Raw genomic sequence first — 13,164 nt, forward strand, 5'->3', positions numbered from 1 at the left:
GCAGAGGAGACATTGTGTTGCAGCTGTTACAACTTCTTTCACTGTACAATGTGTATTTTTAAGTACATGTTGCTGGATTGGTCCTTCCCTGTTTTCTCACCACTTCCCAAGCTGTACAACAATCAAAATGGATTTGTTTTTAAATGTGAAGTCTTTTTCTTTTCTTGCATGTTGAGATGATCTGGCTGGTTTTTATCCCTGTTTTTACCAGTTTGTATTGATTTATCGATGGAGGAAAAAAAAGAAGAAAAAAAAAAAGCTTTTTGTTTAACCTACAGAGTCAGATTTTGGTATATTATTTGATGTGTACAATAACTTGTGACATTATCAACAAATCTATTATACTATTTTACTAATGTGTGAATCAAATATGTAATGGTCATGTTAGGTTTTTTTGGTTTAGTTTTGTTTTTTTTCTTTCTGCACTTAGTTGGCAGATGTGAAGCTGAGGTTGCTCCCTCGTGTGTATTGAATTTAAAATACTGTGTTTAGGTGATCTGTTTTCCACACAATAGTCGCTGGCTGGTCTCTGAAGTTGTGCAATACTAATATTTCACCACTTCTATTGATACAGTTTTGGTCTTGAAGCAGAGGAGATCGAGCCTTTTTTTTGTTTGTTTGTTTTTTTAAAGAAATGCTCATTTCTTGTTTCTTTTTCTTCTTTTTTTTCACAGCTCCCTGTCAGGAGTCTTTCTTTTGAAAGGAGACAATAAAAGCACTGTCTTGTGTGTGTGTAACAGTTTGATTTCACCTTCCAGAAATCACAGTCTGAGGTGTGTATTTAAGTGGTGGGGGGGGGACAAAGTGAAACCATCTTGTGTGTGTGTGTGTGGCACACTGAATGGGAGCAACCTTTTGCCCAGCCAGCAGAGAGCACTGTGTTCAGCTTTCTATAAGCGCCATCTTTTCCCGTTATCTGTTGGCTCTCCTCTGTTCTTCCCTCGCTGCAGTGAATCAATGGCTCACCTGTCCTCCCAGCTTCTCAGTCCCATTGGTTCCTTACTCGTGGGTACAAAACAATGGATAGATCTGTTTTGCTCTTCTTCATTTCAGTTGGTGGTGGTTATGATTCAAGGATTTTTGACTGTGTTTTAAAGGTTTATTTTCTTTTGTTTTCTTTTTATTTGTTTCTCTATTAAAGTGTTTTTATTGAAACTGTTTGAGTTCTGTTTCTCTGTCTTCTGAATTGTTGTGTAGTTGTGCCACCTGGGTCCAGATGGACCTTTACTGCATTAAATAACGCGGTCCCAGATAAGTTTTCCACAGCATTTCAAGATTGAATTTTTATTACAAACCTATAAAGCAGTATATAACAAACACACTCAAAATCTAACGCATTCCAAACGTTGTTACTGCATGCCTCGTTCAGTGAAAAAAACACTACAAGTACAGGAGGTTCACGTCAACAGCTGCCTCTATTTTAAACCACTGGAACTTTTTTTTTTTTTTTTTTTTTTTGAGTGACAATACAACTTTAAAGTAAAGTCAAAGAAAACTTATTTTAAAAGTAAATAAACAACTGGATTCTTTCCTCCTCTGTGCAAAGATGGATGCAAGGCTGACACAACAATGACAGTGTGGTTCTTCAGATACACCACATGTCAGCACAAAACGGTCTGAAATATGAACTCCTTGGTGCTCGAGTCTGTTTGCACAGAACAGCAGCCATTTCGTGAGTGACTTTGAGAAAAGTAAAAACAAATATTTAAGAGCCTTTCAGTGTGTCACATAACGTCAGCAGCTATATAACCTGACTTTTTATAATGTTGTATTTTAAAAAAAAAAAAAAAAAAAAAAAAGCCCAGTAGAGGAGAAGTTCTGTAAGTGTCTGGCTGCGAACTTCATGCTTCTTGTTCTCTTTTATATCCCCTTGGTTGGTGTTGCGCAATACAGGCTACACAGAAAAGGTTTATTCTAATAATGTCCTGTACATTTTTGCTTTTTAAACCCAGGTGACCTAATTTAGTTCAAATCCCCCACCAAATAGGATGGTCACTGACCAACTTTCACTCCTTAATGTGGACTGTTACGCTGTTACAACTGAATTATAAACTGCAAGTAAACATCAGCTAAAGTCCGTGCTCATAATCTGAAAATATAGTGCAGCTCCATCACTCTATTAGTTTGCCGCTTGCATATTGTGTGATTGCACAGCGTGACATCGTTTACAACCGAAATTAAATTCAATTGGCGCTCATCTCTCTGAAACTCTGCATGTAAGCTTACAATTCAGTAAAAGACCATGAATCTGTGGCTTTTTTTCCGTTATCTATGCTAACAGCGTGTATAGATGCAAATGGACATTCGCCACATGGGTCAAACGGGTCATAACAACACATGAAAATGAACAGAGACATGTTTTGTATCAGTTTGGCATGGAAGCTGTCAAGGCCTTGTATGTGCACCTGCTAGAACTGAACCTTTTCCAACATGACTGGTGCTGCAGACTTTGGGTGTTTAGCATTCAGCTTGCTACAGACACATACACCCAGACTCTGAGCAAGTAGTTTGCTCAAAGCTTTCCTTTACTCATGAAGTTCTGGACTTAATGTGCAATTATTTAACTTTAAATGATGTTTTTTTTCCTTTTATTTATCATTAGAGATTTACCGTTTAAGCTATAGGCTAAAAAATGACTTAATTGACAGTATAAGAGAGCTTCTTGGAGTGATGCCATAAAAAATACAGAAGCACATTGGCTATGTACACGATATCATACATAATGCAGTACATAAAATCACCTGACCTGGATGTCAGGCCATTAATGCTCAAAATGTTTGTCTTTTTAACTAAGGAGTGACACATGGGGGAACTAGTAAGACCAAGGTCATAATACAGTACCTTTTCACCAGTAAAAACATGCCAGCACTAAATCATGAGTTGGAGGGGGAAAGGAATATCTTAAAAAATACTTATAAATCCCATGTGGGAAATGTCAGCTCTTAGTGACGAGTAGAGCAGGTTTTAAGCAACTGTGGCCTACAACACAAAATTGCAGGCATTACAAAGGGCCGCTCTTTACACTGTGGTTTCTTCTCTGATGACAAGCTGATGTCGTTGAATCTAACATCTGTATTCAAAATAAAAGACAAGTCATTCTTTTCCTGCATTTGTCCGTATGTCTTGCTATCACTCAACTTGTTCCGGTTCGGCATCCATGCAGGTTTCCCATGGATTCCTGGGCATCTGAGGCATGGAGAGGAACAAGAGTGCAATGCCACAGAGAAAGAGGAGGACAAAGCCAGTGCAGGCACAAGCAAAGGACCAGCCGTAGTAGTATTCGATCCAAATTGTCTCCTCGCTCTCGATCATGCGCTTCACTGACTGACGCATCACCTCCAGTGAGATGAATGCACAGAGACCTGAGAAAGAGAGTGATGCTTAAACATTAGACACGGCTTATAGTAACACCTGTGGCACCCGCAGATTCCCATGCTCACCAAATATGAAACACACACTGAAAATAAAAGCAAAACGACTGTGAAACAGAAACTGAACACACCTGCAAATGCAAAAAACATGCCAGCAGGTTTAAGGAGGTAGTCTCTTTTTTTGCCTGTACCAGTACATGAGCCCAGCACACAAAGAGAGCCAAGGATCATGAAGGCCAGACTGAAGATGGAGATGGCTGCAGCAGAGATGTTGTACTCTGGAAAGACAAAAAAAAAGGTCAGAAAATGGTTCCCATGAAAAATGTCAGTCAATTTTACAGTCATGTTGTAAAGTTTCCTGGATCTGCCACTGGCGGATTAGTGCATGTGGAAATGGACAAAAAGCATCTGTGAAAGTCTCATTAATGCTGAATGACAAAGACATGACCTGACAGGCAACAAATGTAGATACTTTAATACTGAAGTGTTTTTTTCTTCTACTTGTAGGCAACAGAGCTCCAAATCTGCTGTGACAAATTATTATTAACCTGTCATCCATGCCTTCGCCTCTTCAGGTTTTCTCGCTTTTCTTGTCTCTCTGTTGTCCATGAAAGTTTTTGGGCTCCAGCAGAAGACAATAATGCTTTTTAAAGAAACGAACTATATACTTTAATTTCTATTTATAATTATAAAGCAACTAGAAAGTTAAACTTTACTCAAAAATTAAATAAACATTTTTTTTAATTAAAAGACAAAATAATCTTCTTTTTTTTCCCGAAACTTTGCTTGCTTTTACATCTAAAGTCTTTTAGTTTTAGTTGGTTTAGTTTAGTTAGGTTTAGTGTACGATATCACGAGATTATCGTACACTAATTTTGAAGTTGACTGTGTAAAAATTTGTCTCGTTTTTTCTGCTGAAATTTTCTCCACGGGTTTACAAAGGGTTTTTCTTGACATCAAATGCGAAATGTGTCCATACGTGTACTCTTGTCGCATTTTGTAGCATTCTTATGAGAAGTAGAGAGTGTGGGTGCTTCCCACCTTGTTTGTTGGCGACAGATCAAACATTGCGTGTCTAACCTCTCTGCACAAGGTGATTATTTCTGATTGGATCGCTTCCAAACTTGTCCCGCCTCTCTACATACCTTATTCCTCATGTAACCAGAATATTTTCGTCTCGTTTTTATTCGTCCACGCAAGTCTGAGCCCATTTCATCATATTTTTTTGTCCTTGTGGGTTGTTTTTTATTTAGTTATCATCTCGTTTTCGTCAAAAAAAGACTTTTGTGAATGAAAACTATGGTGAAATTACTTAGCCAACGAAATTAACACTTTAGTAGCTGAAAGTATTGTTATTTTGTGGTATTTGGTACTCTGGTTAGTTTTTAGGAGTAGCGGGGCAGATTTAAAGTACACTATTGTGCCCAGGGTCATGATAACAGGGTGATATTATTGTATGGTGATACTGTGTAACTCACCATTTGTATTTGAACACTAATAGAAGTCTATGCAAAATAGGCTATGTCAGGTTTTGGCTATCTGGGCCTGTGACTAGACTAACAACCTGGGGTGGATGGATGAATGAATGCTTTGGGTCTTTAGATTAGTTCCCCAAAGAAAAACACCTGCTAACTTCTCCATTGCTTTTATTATAAATACAAGGTCTTTGAAATTGGGTGCACTAATATAAATGGATTCTGGTCTTTCATTTAGAGTGTACAACAGCAGCTGGCTAGGTTTCTGAGCAGACAGGTAGATAGGAACCCAGGCCTTTGATCTGTAGCCTGTTTGCCTGTGAACCATACCCTAGGGAGAGAAAGGCACCCCTTTGGGGGGGAAAAGCCTTCATCTTCTACTGGCAGGGGAGGATGGGCTGCACCCTGAACAGCTCTTTAACATAAACCATGTGTGTTAGAGGTTGGTGTCTAACTCAAGTCTGCAAAACCATGGATTCTCACATAGCGTGAGCAACATAGACATCAAAAAGCTTTCTGCATTTTATTCATACAGCACTTGCTTCACTGCACTGCTCAGAAATTTTTCAGCCTGCAGAAACATGAACTTCTCATGTGCTAAATTTAACCCTCCAACACAGAAAGGGGCAGTATTATGAGGAACTGGTCAAGCCACGTTCAAATTCACAGTGTTGCTACACATTGCAGTGATTGCTGTGAGATGTATTAATCTCTTTGGCAAGGTTCCTTTCTTTTAATGTGTACTGGAATAGGATTTATTTTTATTTTTTGCTATTGAGCGTACACTTTATGTCACTCTCCAAATTTAGCAGATTAGGTATGAGTACATATTAATACATACAGTATCGGATGCATCAATATAACCACCCTGCTGAAAGAGACAGTTTAGAAAGAAACTCCAAATGTCTGAGCCCATTAACCTGATCATCTCTTTTACTCTCAGCTTTTCAAATTTTCACTTCATTTACATTTTTACTGGGAGCATCCCTACATGCCCTAAAGCAGCTCACTGACCACACGTGTATGTTCAGACCACTAACGGCCTCTGCATGGGAGGGCTGATGTACAAAGAGGAGAAAACATACACAGCTGAACAAATGTATGTACAAGATATATTTTGCTAAAGCACAAAATTTCGGGACTTATGATCCACGGCTTCTGACCATCAGGGGAAACAACAAGAACTTGAAAAACTACTGAGGCAGACTATTGCATGTTATACAGAGAAATTGAAAATAGATATTGGTCAGCTGGAGAAAGAAAGAAAGAAAAAAAGAAAGAAGTCAGATTTCAGATAGGATTTCTCCCGTGAGATGTTCTGACATTGATAGACGGTCGAGTCTGCCTGCTGTGACACTGCCAACTGTGCTGTGGTCAGATGTGAAACATAACTGAAAACTTGAACCCACACGGAGAAAAGCAGCAGCAAGTAAGATCATTTGGAAAATCACGAAGCAACTGCTACATTTCATCTCGTCTGATGTTCACTTCACACAGAGGAAGGAACATTTTTACTACATGAATTCAGAGATGAAAGCAACTTATTATTTCAGTGTTTTAAGACAGAATAGGCCGAAGCAATTGCCAAAGGGAGTGAAAACAAACAAACAAACAAACATACCTTTTTGTGTTTTATATTCAAATATCTCAGCATCCTGTCCTGGAGTGAAGTGCCTGAAGTAAGTGCAATTTTCGTCTGTGAAAAGAAAAAAAACAAAGCAAAACCATATTTAGTTTAATTTTCTCTTCAAATCTGCACAGAATATTTGTACTCCGCTTTGTACAAACACATTACGATAAAACCACAACATTAAAATACAGATATTACATCCACATGTTGAAGGTAAGTTTAAAATTGATTTATTTTTAGTGCTTTTGGAGTTCTAATGCTCTTATTGGGAAACTTTTGATTTTACAGATTTTTAAAAAGTTGGCCTCGTCTTGCAAAATTTTATTACAATAAACTTAAATGTCTTCATATGTAAATAAAAGCTCTACTCATAAAAGGCAAGAGACGCATCAAGAGGGTTGTGAAGCACAGACATGATTAGTTAATTTAGTTGGGACTCTGATGGGAGCCTTTAATTGCACACAGCTATGATGAGTCAGTGTGGTATTCAATATGTTGCTATGTATGACCAAAAACCTTCCCGGACTTGAATCTAGATGCTCAGTTTTGACCATATAATCTGCCAGCAAATACACCAAATTGTCATAAAAGTGCTTTTACCTTGTGTTTGCTTGTCATTGACTGGGTTGTTTGGTTGTTTTTAAATTCCTCTCAGATCAAGGACATATTTGTCAATGCCTAATTTATGTTTTATGATTCATTTTTATTTGACAAAATTTCTGTTTCTAATAAGACAGTTTGTTTTTCTTCTTTCTCAGGTTTGCTCCACATTCACATTTGTTCGCCCCATTTGCTGCATTCACCTTTTGTCACACGCCTTTGGAATATGGTACTTGTATTAAACACTTCACATGGTCTCAGCTATAGCTTCCATTTTTTGTCCAAAAGGGATTTTACATCCCAAGATAATGTTACAATTAAAAGTGGCTTCCCTGCAGAACTTTCTCCTTTGTGTGGTTTGACTCTGGTTGCAGACATCGAGTTCAGTTTCTGTCATGCAGACGAGGTGTTATGCCTTAGGGATTTGCAGATATAAAGCCAGGCGTTATGCATTATGTGATCACATAGTTGTTTGAAAGAAGAAGAAGTCTTTGATGCTGTGCCAGGTAGAAATGTTATCCCTTTTAGAAACAGGCTTGGTGTACATACAAAACTTGATTACATTTGATGATCTACCACATTTTGGCCATTGGGATATTTGGCCAAAACATCGGGAAATACGATCATTCAAATAATTAAAAACATTTGAATGATCATATTTGCTCAAATAGTGAGAACATTTATGCATGCAGCACCAGATCATCAGTTCTCTCATGCACAGTCAGGTGCATGTCCATGATCTCGACGGTATGAGGGCTTAACACACAGGCACATTCCTTATCCCAGTTTCCACACGCGCTCATCATGGGAAGTGAAATGCTTTCATGTGAAAATATGAAGTACTGCATGGTATGATTTTATGGTAAGAGCTTGATAGCTCACGCTGGGATAGCTTTGACATTCTCCTATTTCTCAAGAAACTGAGCTAAATGGGATGTCAGGTGCCCCTAAAAGGAAATAACAGGGTAATTTGGTGTAACAGGCGCAAATAGTATTTATGAATCATATTTTTCCAAGTCAAGTCAACAGTGCAATGTTCACACAAAGCTCCTTTGAAATGGCAAGCTTTTAAAGCCATGTGTCATACTGTGTGGGCCTACATGCAAAAAATAAATACATAAAAATGTTTTTTATGAATGAGGACAGGGACTGGCCATCAAAGAAAGGAAGAAAAAAAACCCAGTGGTTGTTACTAAGCAACAAGCGCTGCTGTTTTTCACTGGAGAATGTGATAGAGGTTTGTCACCTACTTGTATTTATTGAGTCAAACCTTGCATTCAAAACAAATGCTGGCCTTTGAACCCCCCCACACACACATGCCTAAATACATAATGCTGATCAACGTCAGTCATCCACCAAAACATAATAATAAAAAAATAAAAACACATGGTCTCGATGTTCGAAAGTGTTTCATGATTATGTTCATTAAGCTTAAGCTTAGCAGGTTTATTCCCACATGTGACTGTGTGTGCTGCCCAATTAAACTTACCTCAGAGTGCATGTTTTTATAGAAATGTGAGGAAGAACTGTTGGATAAAAATGTATCTGTTATCATCTGTGGAAGCATGCTACAACAAACCCAGAGACACACACACACTAATCCAATTTTGGGTTACTGTTAGTCCTCGTCCTGCCAGGCTGTTTTGACGAGCTCTATAAAGCCTCCCTTTTTCCAAATAGGGCTGTCCGCCATCTTTCGACTGACAAGGCGAGGATGCAGGATTAGCAGCGTCTCTGCACATTGTCATGTCAGAGCAGCGTCTTTCCTCGCATTGATTTGTGGTGTCAGTTCATTTTTGGCTACATTTGGCTGTCAAAGCCTTCCCCATTCTTTGCTTTATCAGCTATGACAAGTGGAGTGTTGTTGCAGGGTCAAGAAAAATGTACATGTCAACAAAATTACTTTCAGTAAAGGTCGATCAGTGGCTTCTTTCAAACTTTTGTTACTACTTTGCTGCTTTTGCATGGAAATGTGTCCTAAAGATGAAAGGTGCACTTTTCCCTTCTCTGTAATACTCTGCTAATCTAAGCACCCTCTTTGCAACTGCATAAAGCTTTGATCCCACTACAAACCTCAAATACCACATGGATGCATGCCTATTTAGGTTAGAAAGGCATCACTAGCACCCTTTCCCCATATACAATGCCCATCCCTTGGTTGCTATGTTGCATGCCTATATAGGCAAAATACCATTGATTCCATTGCTTTTTTGGGCTGTGAATCCCATCCTCGGGGAGTGTGAAGTAATTTGAGTGGTGGGCTGCACGGAGATGCGTAGCTGCAGGAAGGTCTTGAGGGAACAGGCTGGTGGGAGAGCAGGCCTTAGAGCTATGCCTGACTCTTTCAGGCGGCCCCGTCACTCAGAGGACTTGGCTTGAACACTTGACCCTCACGCGGCACAGCTGAGTATTTACGTGGCCTATATTTATAACTACAGCGGGTGTTTGCTGAGCAATTTACACAGTAATATATATATATTTTTAAATTCTCATGTTTTTGGGAACAGTTTTAAAATTGCTTACGCTTTTGGCCAATAAAATGCCGTCACATAATTGTTGTTTTCAATACTATTGAAAATTAAACATAGGGTGAAAAACTTGGAAGCGGCTTGCCAGAATATCTGATGTTGGACATTAAGACTTAACAGCTCCGATACTCAAAAGACATATGCAGTTAAATATAAAGCAGGATAATGCCAACAACTAAAATATTCATTAGGTTAATTTGTTACTTTTTTCTCAAAGCTGGTACAACATGTCATGTAAATCTTTACTGTACACTTAACTTGATTTTATATCACAGTCTGTGCTTTATCAACAGCTGATATAAATAACAAGTCAACCCATATTTTCCAGTTGAGTCTCTCTCAGCGAACACCATCTCACACGCTGTTCAAGTCCTGTGTTGGATCAGAGTTTGACACCTCTCTGAGGACAAGTGTTCATGATAAACAATATTGTTCCTGTGCAAATACAGTGGGCCTGGGGAAGCCCCTGGAAACACGGGACTTCTGCCTGTTTTTATTTACTTCTTCTAAAGCTATTTGCCAAGTGAAACGGATCTGTTTCATTTCAATGACTGTAATATATTGCATTGTCCAAAAATATTCCAGATCACTGCTTTCACTGTGTAGTTGTTTAAAAGTCAAAAACTGCACATGAAGAACCCAACCCAAAAACATTTGTCTCTTGGAGTTGCTGTCTTAAGAATTCCCTGTGTGCCTGGGCGGGTCACACTTATTTGGAATATTCAGCACATGCCTGCAGCAACAAGCCCCCCTCAGGCATCTCACTTGCTCCTGAGATGGCCCTGCAGTGCAGACAGTGTCTGGGATTCCTAACAGTTGCAGGCTGCCACAATCAAGTCCTATTTGTAAGTAGTATAAATTTGGTATGATGTCTGGGCACGCTTCCAAAATCTCATATAACTTGGGCTCAGATAACACAGTCAGAGTTTTTCAGATAATGTTCAATTACCCATTTGCCCCCAACAGTAGCGTAACTCTCACTCCAGATCATTGGCACCACGAGTCTTTGCTTGCCAACAACGGCTCAGCACTTCTTTTTCAATTTTATTACAGTCCGCATTTTATTCAGGCACCTTTAACAGCACGATGTACCACATCATGTTTATTTGGAGACAAGACATGCACACCAAGGTGAGCCCTTTGTAGGGCATGAAAATGCATCACCTATAAACTGTGGTGGGCAAAGTATTTAGACCATTCAGTTAAGTAAAAGTATTAATACCAGTGTAAAGTGACATGTTGAGTAGGCTGGTGTAAGCATACACCACTGCAAACACAATCCAGAAGCAGAACAGCCTCCATCTGATGTCTCCGTGTTATATTAAATGTACCGACATTTCTATTTCTATTTGATGCACAAGCAGCATTTAAATTGGATCATTTTGTGCTGTTTTCACCTTACCTGCCTTGTACAGACTGAAAGATCCTTAATATGTTAAAAAAAAAAGATGAATGGGTTTTTGAAATGAACATGGCCAAATTAAAAACTTTAATTTCCCGTGGCTGTGGCTGTGGTAATATTAGACTGTGTGAAATCTATCTCAAAAGTGTCCTCAAGTAAGATGTTTGAGGAAAGGCTTTTCATCAATTTTCATGGAGGCTGCTCTATCCAGTTTCTCTGTATGTCAGGGAGCTCCGATGCACTGTCCATATCCATATGGGTATTATTATCAGCTGTCTGCAGGTTCTGTGGCAGCTGACTTTACTAATAAGATTATCTGTCAGAAAAGAGGAGCCAACCATCAGGATCAGCTGTTAGTCTCCAGTCTCTTGAGACTCTCATGCTTAGATTTCTCTGGCTGATGTCACATCTATCTACTGTTATCTCATGTCAACACTTTACATCTATGGTTGGTCATAGTGGTTGGTCATTCTGGGTGCTGTTTATTCCAAGACCACCAAGATAGTTTAAACACAGGCTAAATGCTTCGACTAATATTTATATTACGCTACCGGCTACTTCTTTAAAACACATTTCAAAGATGTTTCAGAAGTCTAATCAAACAGGCCCTGAAATGCTGTCGGCACATAACAATATGTATCCACGGGAAAAACAAAAAAAAAGAAAAAACAAGCTGAATGCATGAAAGGACTAAAACATGAGGCATACAACAGGATGTGTTTGTGTTGCAAAGGGAAGTTTAGAAAGTCATATGACATGTCCAGTGATCCTGCATCAGGATCTCTATTCTTAGTAGCTTCATACCTTAAAGTAGCATCTTACTCGCATGCAATATTTTTCCAAAAAAGACTGAACCTTTGGAGAGATAGCACAGCCACAGAGACTGAAAACTAAAAACTGGCTCTCAGGTTCACTTTCATGCTCCAGTTGCAAGAAGTTTTCTCTCAGATTTTCTCTTACCTCCAGGCAGGCTGATGGGTCCGCAGCCGTGCCCTTCGTCGTAGTGTTCTGAGCTGATGTAGATGTACTTCTTGCACAGCCTCCACAGGCCGAAGTGGGCCGCCTCACAGGTCTCATTGAGTTTCTCCACCTTTGGGCTAAGAACTGCCCAGTGGTCCGTTACCACTGCCGTGAACATGCATGCCATGCCCACCAGCAACACAAAGATGGCAATCTTAATCTTTGTACGCTTGTGCATGTTCGCAGGTGGTGAGATTTCTGTTCAGTGAATATTTTCCCCCTGATAAAATAGGAAACCTTAATAAAACTGGATGCTCTGCAATGTAGACACACTGGTCTGTGTCCTTAGGGCTTCTTTCCTCAGTGACTGCAGCACAAAAATCTCTTCTCCTTTTCTCTCACCACCCAAGACTAATATCTTCTCTCCTCCAGTCACAAATCTGTGCTTCTGGTTGGAAAGGAAAGGGGCCAGACGGCTCTGTCCTACTTTCAAGTCTCCTTTCCCCTACTCACTGTGAGGTGCTGCACAATTCAGGGGCTGCAAGTTTAGATAAACAGCTGTTGAGGTAGATCAGGGAAGTTGATGACCAAAGTGTCTACCATGGTGGGTAATGGGCGTAGAGGGGGTTGCAGCATGTGCTGGTCAGTGTTTTTCAGGGGCGGGGGGATGCTATAAATGTGATCGGTGAGTCAAGTTGTCAGGCTGTCTTCTTATCTGGTTACACCGCCAGTGGGCGGAGATGTGTAACGTGGACTAACATTTGTCTCTTGTCTTCACATTCACATGAGAACTATTAAAGTAAACGTCTCAGCCTTGGAAATATAGTTTCCCCTCCTTCTCAGTTTCATTCATCACACTGTTTGTATCTTAACTCTACCTCACCTTAACACTGCGTCTGTGTGGATTTGTCTCTGTAAACTATTTATAAGGAAAAAGTGGAAGTGTTTACAAAGAGCAGCAACTGTGTTTCAGCTGACAAGAAAAGCATTTTCCCCCTGGAACAATAACACTTTGAGTCTTCCTGTCAGGAGGGATACTTAATGTGTCTTATGTACTTCATATAAAATTTGTCATAATTTTTCATTTTCTTTTAATAGCTGGAAATGTACTTATTTTCTATCATTACAGTATTAGCAGCATACCAGATATAAACAAAAAAACAAAAAAAACTAAACCAAAAAAAGAAAAGCAAAAAAG

General features: G+C 39.3%; 1 protein-coding gene across 1 annotated transcript; it reads right to left on the reverse strand.

The window, feature by feature from the left end:
* Positions 1 to 661: 661 nt before the first annotated feature.
* Positions 662 to 12,604, reverse strand: LOC120735100 (voltage-dependent calcium channel gamma-1 subunit-like). The gene is made up of 4 exons (XM_040034278.1): positions 11,967 to 12,604; positions 6,468 to 6,542; positions 3,503 to 3,649; positions 662 to 3,362 (listed from the first exon to the last, which is right to left on the reverse strand). Exons 1-4 carry the CDS (start codon positions 12,202 to 12,204, stop codon positions 3,130 to 3,132), a joined length of 693 nt encoding a protein of 230 aa, XP_039890212.1. The 5' UTR covers positions 12,205 to 12,604; the 3' UTR covers positions 662 to 3,129.
* Between the last annotated feature and the right edge of the window lie 560 nt (positions 12,605 to 13,164).

The sequence above is a fragment of the Simochromis diagramma genome, unplaced genomic scaffold, assembly GCF_900408965.1.
Source record: "Simochromis diagramma unplaced genomic scaffold, fSimDia1.1 OVJJ01000747.1, whole genome shotgun sequence".
Lineage (NCBI taxonomy): Eukaryota > Metazoa > Chordata > Actinopteri > Cichliformes > Cichlidae > Simochromis > Simochromis diagramma.